A 13,239-nucleotide genomic window follows, 5' to 3' on the forward strand; every position below is an offset into this window, starting at 1 on the left:
GGAGAGTTATGCCTCCTGCTTGGTTTTTGTTCTTCAGAATTGCTTTGGCAATTCTGGGTCTTTTGTGGTTCCATATAAATTTTTGGATTGTTTGTTCTAGTTCTGTGAAAAATGTTGTGGGTAATTTGATTAATCTGTAGATTTCTTTGGGTAGTATGGCCATTTTTATAATACTAATTTTTCCAACCCAGGAACATGGAATATCTTTCCATTTCTTTACATCTTCTTTAATTTGTCTGATTAATGTTTTATAGTTCTCAGTGTATAAGTCTTTTACCTCCTTGGTCAGGTGTGTTCCCAGGTATTTGATTTTTTGGGGTGCAGTTTTAAAAGGTATTGTACTTTTATATTCCTTTTCTAATATTTCATTCTTAGTATACAGAAATGACTGGTATCTGAATGTTAATCTTATGTCCTGCTACTTTGCTGAATTTGTTGATCAGTTCAAGTAGTTTTTATATATAGTATTATGTCATCTGCATACTCTGACAGTTTTACCTCTTCTCTTCCTATTCGGATGCCTTTTATTCCTTTTGTTTGTCTGATTGCTGTGGCTAGGACTTCCAAAACTATCTTGAATAACAGTGGTGAGAGTTGGCATCCTTGTCCTATTCCAGATTTTAGTGGGAAGGCTTTCAGCTTTTCTCCATTGAGTATTATATTTGCTGTGAGTTTGTTGTAAATGGCTTTGATTATGTTAAGGTGTGTTCCCTCTATACCCACTTTGGTAAGAGTTTTGATCATGAATGGATGTTGGACTTTGTCAAATGCCTTTTCTGCATCTATTGAGATGATCATGTGGTTTTTGACTTTTCTTTTGTTAATGTGGTGTATGATGTTGATTGATTTGTGTATGTTGAACATCTTTGTGCACCTGGGATGAATCCCACCTGGTTGTGGTGTATGATCTTTTTTATATTTGTTGGATTCAGTTGGCTAAGATTTTGTTGAAAATTTTTGCATCTATATTCGTCAAAGATATTAGCCTATAGTTTTCTTTTTTGGTGGTATCTTTGGTTTTGGAATTAGGGTGATGGTAGCATCATAGAATGTCTTTGGGAGTGTTCCTTCTTCAACCTTTTGAAAGAGTTTAAGGAGGATTGGTATAAGTTCCTATTTTTATGTTTTAGAATTTGCCTGTGAAGCCATCTGGTCCTGGAGTTTTATTTGTAGGGAGTGTTTTATTTGTAGGGAGTGTTTTTATGACTACTCAATTTCCTTTCTAGTGATCGGTCTGTTCAGTTGATCTGTTTGTTCTTGATTCAGCTTTGGCAGGCTGTCCATTTCTTCTGGGTTGTCTGATTTGTTAGCATATAATTATTCATGGTATTCTCTCATGGTTTTTTGTATTTCCGTAGTATCAATTTTGACTTCTCCCTTTTCATTTCTTATTTTGTTTATTTGGGTGTTTTTTTCTCCTCTTCTTTGTGAGTCTGACTAGAGGTTTGTCAATTTTGTTTACCTTTTCAAAGAACCAGCTCTTGGTTTTATTGATATTTTTTTTTTTTTTTCCTAATCTCAATGTTACTGATTTCCTCTTTGATCTTTATGATTTCCTTCCTTCTGCTGACTTTAGGTTTTGGTTATTGTTCTTTTTCTGATTCATTTAAGTGGTGGGTTAAGTTGTGGATTTGAGATTTTTCTTTTTTGAGGAAGGCCTGTATGGCTATGAATTGCCCTCTTAGCACTACTTTTGCAGTATCCCATAGATTCTGCATGGTTGTGTCTTCATTATCATTTGTCTCGAGGTATTTTTTAATTTCCTTCTTGATTTCCTCATTGACCCATGGGTTTTTAGTAGCATGTTGTTTAGTCTCCATGTAGTCACTTTTTTCTCATTTCCTTTGCTGTGGTTCGTTTCAAGTTTCATGCCATTGTGGGCAGAGAAGATACTTGAAATAATTTCTACACTCTTAAATCTGTTGAGGTTAGCTTTGTGCCCCAGGATGTGATCAATTCTTGAGAATGTTCCATGTGCACTTGAGAAGAATGTGTATTCTAATTTTTTTGGATGTAATGTCCTGAAAATGTCAATGAAGTCTAACTTTTCTATTGTGTCCTTTAGGATCTCTGTTGCCTTAATGATTTTCTGTCTCCAGGATCTGTCCATTGATGCAAGTGGGGTGTTAAAAGTCTCCTACTATGATTGTAGTCCCATCATTTTTTCCTTTTATGTCTGTTAGTACTTGTTGTAGATATCTGGGTGCTCCTATATTAGGGGCATATGTATTGACGATTGTAATAGCCTCTTCTTGAATGAATCCTTTAACCATTAAATAGTGTCCTTTGTCTTTCTTTGTGGCCTTCGTGGTTTTTTTTTGTTGTTGTTTTGTTTTTATCTTTTGTCTTTTTTTGTTTTAGAGCCGCACCCTCGGCATATGGAGGTTCCCAGGCTAGGGGTCCAGTTGGAGCTACAGCAACGAGGGATCCAAGCCACGTCTGCAACCTACACCACAGCTCATGGCAACACCGGATCCTTAACCCACTGAGCAAGGCCAGGGATCAAACCCGAAACCTCATGGTTCCTAGTCGGATTCATTTCCACTGCACCATGATGGGAACTCTGGCCTTCGTTTTAGTCTATTTTGTCTGATATGAGTATTGTAACTCCTGCTTTCCTGTCTTGTCCATTGGCATGAAATATCTTTCCCATCCCCTCACTTTCAGTCTATATGTGTCCTTTGCCTTAAGGTGAGTTTCTTGTAGACAGCAGATTGAAGGTTTTTGCTTTTTTATCCAATCTGCCACTGTGTGTCTTTTGATGGGAGCATTCAGTCCATTGATATTTAAGGTGATTATTGATATGTATTTATTGCCATTTTAAACCTTGTTTTCCAGTTAATTCTATGGTTCTCTCTCTTTTTTTTTTTTTTTTTTTTTTTTTTTTTGGTTGGGTGATTTCCATTTATTTTATGCTTGATTACTTTTCTTTTCAGTTTTTGTGAATGTAATGTTCGGTTTTGATTTGTGGTTGCCCTGTTTTTTAAGTATGTTATCCCCTTCCTATATCTGCTTGCTTTAGCCTGATAGTCATATAGGCTCAAACACATCATTAAAATAAAAAAAGAATCTATATTTTTTTACTTTCCTTCCCCACATTGTATGATTTTGATGTCTTTTTTTTTTTTTTTTTTTTTTTTTTTTTACAATCTTAACATTTAGAGCTGTATGCTGGCTTATTTAAGTGACTGCTTCCCAATTGTGGTTTCATCCATCCTAATTCTTCTTTTTTTCTAATTTAGAGAAACCCTTTTAATATTTCTTTTAGAATGGGTTTTGTATTGCTATATTCTTTCAGCTTTTGTTTCTTGGGGAAATTCTTTATTTTACCTTCTATTTTTAATGATATTCTTGTTGGAGAGAGTATATTAGGTTGCAATTTTTTTCCTTTCAGAACTTTAACTATATCTTGCCCCTCCCTTCTGGCCTGTAGTGTTTCTGTAGAGAAATCATCTGATAGCCTTATGGGGTTCCTATATAATTAATGCTTTGCTTTTCTCTTGCTGCCTTTAGAATCCTTCTTTATCTTTAACTTTTGCCATTTTTATTACAGTATGTCTTGGTGTGGGCTAGTTTGGGTTCAACTTGTTTGGGGCCCTCTGTGCTTCCTGTATCTTGATATCAGTTTCCTTTAGATTTGTAAAGTGTCAGCCATGATTTCTTCAAATATATTTTCAATCCCTTTTTCTTTTCCTTCTGGAATTCCTATTATGTGTAGATTGGCCTGCTTTATGTTATCCCATAGGTCTCGTATATTGCTTTCATGTTTTTTCGTTTGGTTTTCTGCATGCTGTCTTGATTGGGTAATTTCCATTATTCTACCTTCCACATCACTAATTCGTTCCTCTGCATTATTCATTCTGGTCTTTATTGCCTTTAGCTCAGTTTGTTATCTCTGCAAATGAATTTTCTAGTTTTTCCTGATTTATCCTAGTATCTTCTAGTTCCTTTCTAAAGTAATCAGTAGTACTATTCATATCCTCTCTTAATCCCTTCAGTATTTTCACTATCTCCCTTTTGAACTCAATGTCTGTCAGAGTGCAGGGTTCTGTTTGATTGTTGACTGCTTTAGGTGAATTCTCCTGTTCCTTTAACTGGTAATGGTTTCCGAGCTTCTTCATCTTGTTTTTGTTTTTCTGTGAGTTAGGGGAAGCCAAACTGTAGTCTTGTAAGCTTTCTTCCATGCAAGAATACACCTTTGTATTTTTTTTGGGGGGTTACTATTTTATTTTTGGTGTGGAAGTTTGAATATTTTGCTGTCTCTTTCTTCAGTGTGAGCAGGCTGTTATTCCCAGGATGCTCAGTGTGTTTTCAGGGAGAAGGAGGCAATGGGTAGGGCCAGCAGTCAGTGCCTGGTCGTTGGGTTCTCAAACAACAACAGCAAGGGCCTGCAGGAAGGTGGCACAGGCTGCCCCTAGTTGCAGGGCCCTGGGAAGTGGTAATAAGCTCTAGGCAGATCTACAAGGTGACCAGAGCATTTGGCAGAAGCAGAAGCAGCAGCAGCAGCAGCAGCAGCAGGTTGCATAAGTTCCCCAGGAAGTGAGAACAACAACAGCTTGTGTTCAATTGCAGTGCCCTCCTCTGAGGTGATTGGAACTGCAGGTGGTACCTGTTTAGGGAACCCTAGTAGGAACAGGCCATGACCATCTCTAGAGTCAATGATAACTGTGGTGTTTTGCCCCCACCACTTGTAGACCATGCATGAAGCAACCCGTCTCACTTAGCCCACATAGGAGGTGCTGTACAGCCTGCTCCTAGTTGTAGGATCCTCCAGAGCCTGAGTCTCAGTGCCCAGCCCCCACCTGAGCATCTCAGGCTGTGGTGTCTGGTCCAGAGGTTTAGAGATGATCTGTTCGGTTCTCACTCTGCTTTGCTGTTCTAAGTCCAGCTGCTGTGCTTTTCTTGGAGACTTTGAGGTCCTGCTGACTCGGCTGATCTGTCAGTTAGTTTGCTGCCCAGGATGTGGGTGCCTTTTCTCACTGTTCCCTCTCGGGAATGCTAGTCCCGTCCTGATTCCTTTCTCTCTCTTTTTTTCTTTTGTTCTTCCCAGTTATGTCAAGAGTTTCTTGCCCTTTTTGGAGTTTTAAGTTCTTCTGCCAGCATTCAGTTGATGTTCTGTGCAAGTCGTTTTACACGTAGATGTGTTTTTTTGATATGTTTGTGGGAGAAGGTGAATGTGACCTCTTACTCCTTCGCCGTCTTGCTCTGCCCCCTGTTATTTGTAGACTTTTTAATGATAACCATTCTGACCAGTGTGAAGTGGTATCTCATTGTAGTTTTGATTTGTATTTCTCTAATAATTAATGATGTTGAGCATTTTTTCTTGTGCCTATTTGCCATATGAATGTCATCTTTGGAGAAATGTCTATTCAGGTCTTTTGCCCATTTTTCAATTGGGTTCTTTGTTTTTTTGATGTTGAGTTGTATGTGTGGTTTGTTTATTTTGGAGATTAAGCCCTTGTTGGGGCTTAATCATTTGTAACTATTTTTTCCCATTCCCTAGGTTGTCTCTTTGGCTTTTTTTCTTTCTTTCTTTCTTTCTTTTTTTTTCCCCCCTGTGGTTTCCTTTGCTGTGGAAAAGCTTATAAGATTGATTAGGTCCCATTGGTTTATTTTTCTTTTTATTTCTACTGCTTTGGGAGGCTGGCCTAAGAATTTGTACAGTTGTTGTCAGAGAATGTTTTGTCTATATTCTCTTCTAGGAGTGTTGTGGTGTCTTGTCTTATACATTAGTCTTTAAGCCATTTCAAGTTGATTTTTGAACATGATGTGAGGATGTGTTCTAGTGTCATTTATTTAAATGAAGCTGTCCAGTTTTCCCAGCACCATTTATTGAAGAGACTATATTTTTCCTATCTTATATTCTTGCCTCCTTTGTCAAAGATTGATTGACCATAGGTGTCTGGGTTTATTTCTGGGTTCCCTGTTCTGTTCCATTGGTCTGTATGTCTGTTTTTGTACCAGTACCACACTGTCTTGACTACTATGGCTTTATAATGCTGTCTGAAGTCTCATAGAGTTATGCCTCCTGCTTGCTTTGGCAATTTTGGGTCTTTTATGGTTCCATATAAATTTTTGGATTGTTTGTTTTAGTTCTAAAAAAATGTCATGAGTAATATGATAGGGATCACATTGAATCTGTAGATTGCTTTGGATAGTATGGCCATTTTAACAGTGTGATTCTTCCAATCCAGGAGCATGGAATATCTTTCCTTTCTTTCAATCCTCTTTAATTTCCTTGATTAATGTTTTATAGTTCTCAGCATACAAATTGATCACCTCCTTGGTCAGTTTTATTCCTAGGGGGTTGATTTAAAAATTTTTTATTTTTATATTCCTTTTCTACTATTTCATTGTTAATATACAGAAATGCAACTGATTTCTGAATGTTAATCTAGTATCCTGTTACTTTGCTGAATTCATTGATCAGTTGGAGTAGTTTTTGTTTGGACTCCTTAGAGTTTTCTATATATAGCACCATGTCATCTGCATACAGTGACAGTTTTACCTCTTCTCTTCCAATTTAGATACTTTTTATTTCTTTTGTTTGTCTGATTCCTGTGACTAGGGCTTACAATACTATGTTGAATAACAGTGGTAAGATTGGGCATACTTGTGTTGTTACTGGTTTTAGTGGGAAGGCTTTCAGCTTTTCTCCATTGAGTATTATATGGGCTATGGGTTTGTCGTAAATGGCTTTGATTATGTTAAGGAATGTTCCCTTTATTCCCACTTTGGTAAGAGTTTTTGTCATAAATGGATGTTGGATTTTGTCAAATGCTTTTTCTGCATCTATTGAGATGATCATGTGGTTTTTGACTTTTCATTTGTTAAAGCAGTGTATGATGTTGATGTGAACCTGGGATGAATCCCACTTGGGTATGATGTATGATCTTTTTCTATGTTGTTGGATTTGGTTGGCCATATTTTGTTGAGGATGTTTGCGTCTATATTCATCAAAGGTATTAGCCTATAATTTTATTTCTTGGTAGTATCTTTGTGTGGTTTAGGTTTTAAGGTGATGGTGGCATCATAGAATGTCTTTGGGAGTGTTCCTTCTTCCATCTTTTGGAAAAGTTTAAGAAGAATGGGTGTTAAGTTCTTTGTATGTTTGGTAAAATTCACCTGTGAAGCCATCTGGTCCTGGACTTTTGTTTCTAGGGAGTGTTCTTTTACATATTCCATGTCATTTCTAGTGATTGGTCTGTTCAGTTAATATACTTCATCTTATTTCAGTTTTGATGGGCTCTATGTCTCTACAAAGTTGTCCATTTCTTCTAGGTTGTCAAATTTGTTGACATAATTGTTCATAGTATTCTCTTATGTTTGTTGTTGTTGTTGTTGTATTTTTGCAGTATCTATTGAGGCTTCTCCTTTTTCATTTCTTACTTTGTTTGAGTTCTTTCTCCCTTCTTGGTGAGGCTGGCCAGAGGTTTCTCAATTTTGTGTACACTGTTAAAGAACCAGCTCTTGGTGTTAGTGATTATTATTGATTTTTGAATCTCCTTTGATTTTCTCACTGATCCTTATGATTTCCTTCCTTCTGCTGATTTTAGGTTTTGTTTGTTCTTTTTCTAATTCTTATGGGTGGTAGTGTAGGTTATTTGAGATTTTTCTTCTTTTTTTGAGGAAGGCCTATATCACTATGAACTTCCCTCTAAGAACTGCTTTTGTGGCATCCCAGAGATTTTGAATGGTTACGTTTTCATTATCATTTGTCTCCATGCATTTTTTAATTTCTCTTTTGATTTCCTCATTGATCCATTGGTTTTATAGTAGCATGTTGTTCAGTCTCCATGTAGTTCGATTTTTCTCATTTCTTTTCCTGTGGTTGATTTCTTGTTTCATGCCATTGTGATCAGAGAAGATACTTGAAATAATTTCTATACCCTCAAATTTGTTGAGGTTAATTTTGTGCCCCAGTATGTGGTCAATCCTAGAGAATGTTACATGTGCACTTGAAAATAATGTATATTCTGATATTTTGGATGTAATGTCCTGAAAATGTCAATTAAATCTGACTTTTCTATTGTATTATTTAGGATCTCTCTCATACCTCAATGATTTTCTGTCCTAGAGTATTTGTCCATTGATGTGAGTGGGGTGTTTTAATCTACTATTATTGTGTTCTCAGCAATTTCTGCTTTTATATCTGTTAGTATTTGTTGCATGTATTTGGTTGCTCTTATATTAGGGGTATATATATTGACAAGTGTAATATCCTCTGCTTGGATGGAACCTTTTATCATTAAATAGTATCCTTTATGGTCTTTGTTTTCAAGTCTGTTTTGTGTGATATGAGTAATAACTCCTGATTTCCTGTCTTTTCCATTCACATGAAATCTCTTTTTCCATCACCTCACTTTCAATTTACATGTGTCCTTTGGCCTAAGGTAAGTCTCTTATAGGCAGCCTATTGTAGGCTGCTGTTTTTTATTCAGTCTGTCACTCTGTGTCTTTTGATTGGTGCCTTCAGTCCATTGGCACATAATTATTGATAAATATGTATCCATTGCCATTTTAAACCTTGTTTTGTAGTTGATTCTATGTTTCTCCCTTGTTTTTCATCTTCTTCTTCTTCTTCTTTTTTTTTTTTTTTTTTTTTTTTTTTTTTTTGGTTGAATGATTTCCTTTTATTTTATGCCTGTGCCCCTTCTTTTGAGTTTTTGTGAATGTTTGCTTGGTTTTGACTTGTGGTTGGCCTGTTTTTTTTTTTCAAGTTTGTTAACCGCTTCCTATGTCTGCTTCCTTTAGCCTGATAGTCATATAAAATCAAACACATTTTTTTAAAAGTCTAGATTTTCTTAATTTCCTTCCCCACATTTTATGATTTTGATGTCCTTTTGTAATATCTTCATGTTTTTTCCTGCTTTTGGATCTGTATACTGGCTTATTTAAGTGATTACTTTCCATTTGTGATTTGCTCCATCCTATTTCTTCCTTCTTTTTTATTTAGAGCAGCCCTTTCAGTATTTCTTTTAGAATGGGTTTGGTATTGCTGTACCCTTTTAGTTTTTTGTAGTTGGAGAAATTCTTTATTCCTCCTGTTTTAAATGATGTTCTTGCTGGGCAGAGGATTCTCAGTTGCAAAATGTCTCCCTTTTAGAACTTTGAATATATCTTGCCACTCTCTTCTTTTCTTTAGTGTTTCTGTAGAGAAATCAGCTGATAGCTTTATAGGGGTTCCCTTATAATTAAGTCTTTGTTTTTCTCTTTCTGCCTTTAGAATCCTGGCTTTAACTTTTGCCGTTTTTATTATAATGTGTCTTTGTGTGGGTCTGTTTGGGTTCAACTTGTTTGGGGGTCTCTGTGCTTCGTATCTTGATGTCTGTTTCCTTTACATTTGGAAAGTTTTCAACCACAATTTCTTCGAATATATTTTCAATCCCCTTTTGTTTTTCTTCACCTTCTGGAATCCCTATTGTGCGTAGAGTGTCCCACTTTATATCATCCCATAGATTTCTTACATTGCTTTTGTGTTTTTTCATTTTGTTTTCTGTCTGCTGTCCTGACTGGGTGATTTCCATTATTCTGTCTTCCAAGTCACTCTTTCGTTCCTCTGAATTATTCATTTTGCTCTTTAGTGCCTTTAACTCACTTTGCATCTCTGCAAATGAATTACCTAATTTTTCTTGGCTCCTCATATTTTCTGGTTCCTTTCTAAAGTAATATGCATTACTGTTTATACCTGCTCTTAATTCCTTCATATTCACCCTTAATTCCTTCAGTATTTTCACAGTCTCCTTTTTTGAATTCAGTGTCTGTTAGCCTGTGAGGTCTGTTTCGTTGTTGGCTCCTTCAGGGGAATTCTCCTGTTCTTTTAACTGGGAATGTACTTGAACTTACTCATTTTGCTTATATTTTTATTATTCTGTGAGTTTAAAAACAACTACTATAGTCTTGGAGGGCTATTTGTATATAGTCTTGGAGTAGTTATAAAAACAATTACTGTTCCCAATACCTGGTTGTTGGGCTCTTGACAGTGGCAAGGAACTGCCAGGTGGTGGCGCAGGCTGCTTGTAATTGTAAGGCCCTGAGAATTGGTAGTGACCCTCACACAGGTGTATGCAGTGCCTAGAGCATTTGGCAGTGGCAGCAGTATGAATGGTGTGTGTGTTCCTAGGGGAGTGAGAGCACCAATAGGTGGTGCTCGGTGGCACTGCTCTCCTCTGTGCCAACCTCTGAGGTGACTGGGGCTGTAGGTGGTGCCTATTACTGGACCCCCTGGTAGCAGTCCACACCCACCTCTGGAGTCTGAGATGACTGTGGTGGTTTTCCCTCACTCCCTGTAGACCATGCAAGAGGTGCCCCGTCACCGGGAGCCCACACAAGAGGTGTCTTGCTGCCCAAAGTCTGTGTCAGAAGCACCTCCCCCCTCCCAAGAGTCTACACATGTGCAGAGAAAGATATTCCTATGGTGTCCTGCCCCTCCTCCTCTTTCCCTCCCCAACAATTCTGCCTTGCTTCTCCTGCGGACCCATAATCTTCCCGAATTCCCTTGGCTATGGTGCTGTGTTCCACAGCCTGTGGCCCACTGGTTCCTAGCCCCTCAAGCTGTCTCCATGCAGCCAACCCTAGTCCTCTCACTGCAGGTGATTTCTAGAACCTTATTCTTCAGTGCCCAGACCCTGCCCACTGTCTCAAGGTTTGGTGTCTGGGGGCATTGGTACCGATGGTCTGTGTGGCTCTCTCTCTGCCAACATCAGTCCAGCTGCTATGCTTTTCTTTGAGGCTTTGAGGTCCCTCCATCTTGGCTCATCTCCCCATCAGTTAGGTGGCTTCCCAGGGTGTAGGTTCCTTTCCTCTTTCACAGCTCCCTCTCAGGAGTGCTAGTCCAGTCCTGATTTCCTTTTTTTTTTCCTCTCTTTTTTTTTTACCCTTTTGTTCTACCCGGTTATGTGGAGGGTTTCTTGTCCTTTTTGGAGGTTTAATGTCCTCTGCCAGTGTTTGGTAGATGTTCTTTGAGAATTGTTGTACACATAGATGGGTTTTTTTTTTTTTTTGGTGTATTTGTGGAAGAAGCTGAGCTCCATGTCTTACTCCTCCACCATCTTTATCCTGCCCCTGCAAACAGGTTTTTCTATAAAGAACATTTTTTACTTAACCACTTGTCAGTTATCTATTCCTAGTCCTGCTAGTAATTTTTGTTTTTATTTTTTGTAGTTTACTTTTAATTGTTCTGGAAGAAGTCTCCTGTTGCTCTGCCTGTGGTACTAATTGAATACTAATTCAGAACTATGTTAACATGATTGGTAGAGAAATGAAAAATTACCCTGATTTTTCTAGTCCTTGCATTCCTCATCTATAAAGAGAAACTAGATTTTCTCCAAGATAATCTAGTTTTAAAGCTCTAGCCTCATGTAAATAAATTTTTTAAAAAAGTATTCTAAATAGAAATGCTGTGAATTTTTCTTTTCTTGCTCAATAAATGTCACCTCAGATACAAAGTGCTTTCTGAACTGCAGTTAGATATAGATTAATGTCCCTATCAAAATAAATTTGAAAACCATATGATTTTTTTTTTCAGTCTACTTCATTGGTGATGAAATTATATACAGCCCAGTTAAGAAGTGTAGATTGAAAATAGGATCCAGGTCCATTATATGTACCTACTATACTAAACTATTTGGTGTTAAGTACTGTGGTACAGTGAGTTTATCAACTTATCCATTGACTTACACATATTCTTGAATATCTAATCACAAATACTTGAAAATTGCTATGAAATCTGATTGTGTCATTGTCCACAAGTGCCCTTGTTTCAGAATCTCTTAGCCATAAGCAGTCTTTTTAAATGAAGCTAGTATTATGCCTAACTTTTATAAGTATCTGTCCTTTTTCAAATAATTACATTCTTTCATCAGTGTGTTTTAGTGGCAAGTAATGTAGTAATGCAGACTTCCAGTGCTGAAACCAGGAAACAGATTTCACTTTATTTATAGCCACATTTTAAAACTAATTTCTATTGTACATAAACAACTTGAACATTGGTATTTACAGTTAAGCTTTGTATGTTCAGTAGTTTTACTTTTTATTTTTAGTATTATTAAGAATAAATTATGTAAACCTTGTGAATATATTTAACATATAGTGTCTTCTTTATGTGTATGTATCTATGTTAGATGGAAGATGGTGCCCCAAAGCATATCATCCAGATGACAGGATTTAAGATGGAAGAAAAAGAAGCTCTAGGCAAATTGCTTTTAAAACTAGATTGCACTTTTATTAAGAGTGAGGTGAGTATGGTACCTTGATCAAAAGTTTCAAGGTATAGTTGAAAAGTAACTAGAATTAAAATACTGGCCTAAGAATGATAGAATGTCCCCTTGATATTGAAAGAATCAAAAGAATGTGTTATAAAGGAAATCTTTTAGTAACATTTTTATGTGGATTTTTCCTTCCAGAAATACAAAAATTGTACACATCTTATAGCTGAACGTCTGTGTAAGAGTGAGAAATTTTTAGCAGCTTGTGCAGCAGGTACGTGAACTACCTTCCTCTCACTTTTGAGGAAAATCTTCATGGTGAGGAAAAAGTACCTTAATCTCTGAGAAGATAATTTATTTTTTTTCTCAAACATATGTTTTTGAAAATATTTATGTTTGATATAATTTAGTTACTTTATTTTTCTGAGTAAAACTTTGTAATACTTGAAAGATGTATTAAAGAGGCAGAAATATTTACTTTGCTAAAAAGTTAGTGTGGGTGTTTAGAAAAGTTTGGCACAAAATGCCTTAAAAAAGACTTTTAGTAAAACTTCCAAGTTTCTTTTCTTTGATCTATCATAGTCAAGAGTTAAGTTTTTGTTCTGCTGCTGCCTCTTCTCCCATCCATGCTATGAAGCCATGATGATTCTATTTTATTTTTCTAAGATTTTAAATTCCATAACCCTTACTCCTCATCCTTTGTCACCACTGATGTTCCTTGATAGTTTTCTATGCTATGACTAATTCGGCATCATATTAATACACTTGCTGCAAAAAAAAAAAAAAAAAAAAAAAAAAAGGGGGTATTTAAGTCGGGTGAATTTACCATTTTTTAGAGTAACTTAACAGAAAAACATGAGATTGATTATTACCTCCACAAATGAAAACATATATTTTCTGTGCTATTTAAAAACATCAATGATGCTCTTGGAGTTCCCATCGTGGCTCAGTGGAAACAAATCTGACTAGTATCACTGAGGAAAGGAAGCAAGTTCGATCCCTGATTTTACTCAGTGGGCTAAGGATCCAGTGT

The 13,239-nt window shown here is 36.6% G+C and overlaps 1 protein-coding gene across 8 annotated transcripts in view; it reads left to right on the forward strand.

Annotated features, from left to right (window-relative positions):
• The window catches only part of SLF1 (SMC5-SMC6 complex localization factor 1), an 84,097-nt gene that overhangs the window by 10,581 nt on the left and 60,277 nt on the right, over window positions 1-13,239 (forward strand). For all 8 annotated transcript variants that reach the window (XR_014838286.1, XR_014838288.1, XR_014838287.1 and 5 more), the window contains 2 exons: window positions 12,123-12,236; window positions 12,405-12,480. Coding sequence is in view for 5 of the 8 variants with exons in the window: in XM_021085385.2 (XP_020941044.1) it covers window positions 12,123-12,236; window positions 12,405-12,480 (190 nt within the window). In the remaining 3 variants the exon portion in view is untranslated. The remainder of the gene's footprint in view (window positions 1-12,122; window positions 12,237-12,404; window positions 12,481-13,239) is intronic.

The sequence above is a fragment of the Sus scrofa genome, chromosome 2 (genome assembly GCF_054392235.1).
Source record: "Sus scrofa isolate SSC_HxYL_T2T_F1_AM1 chromosome 2, Sscrofa_HxYL_maternal_Yorkshire_Landrace_v2.0, whole genome shotgun sequence".
Lineage (NCBI taxonomy): Eukaryota > Metazoa > Chordata > Mammalia > Artiodactyla > Suidae > Sus > Sus scrofa.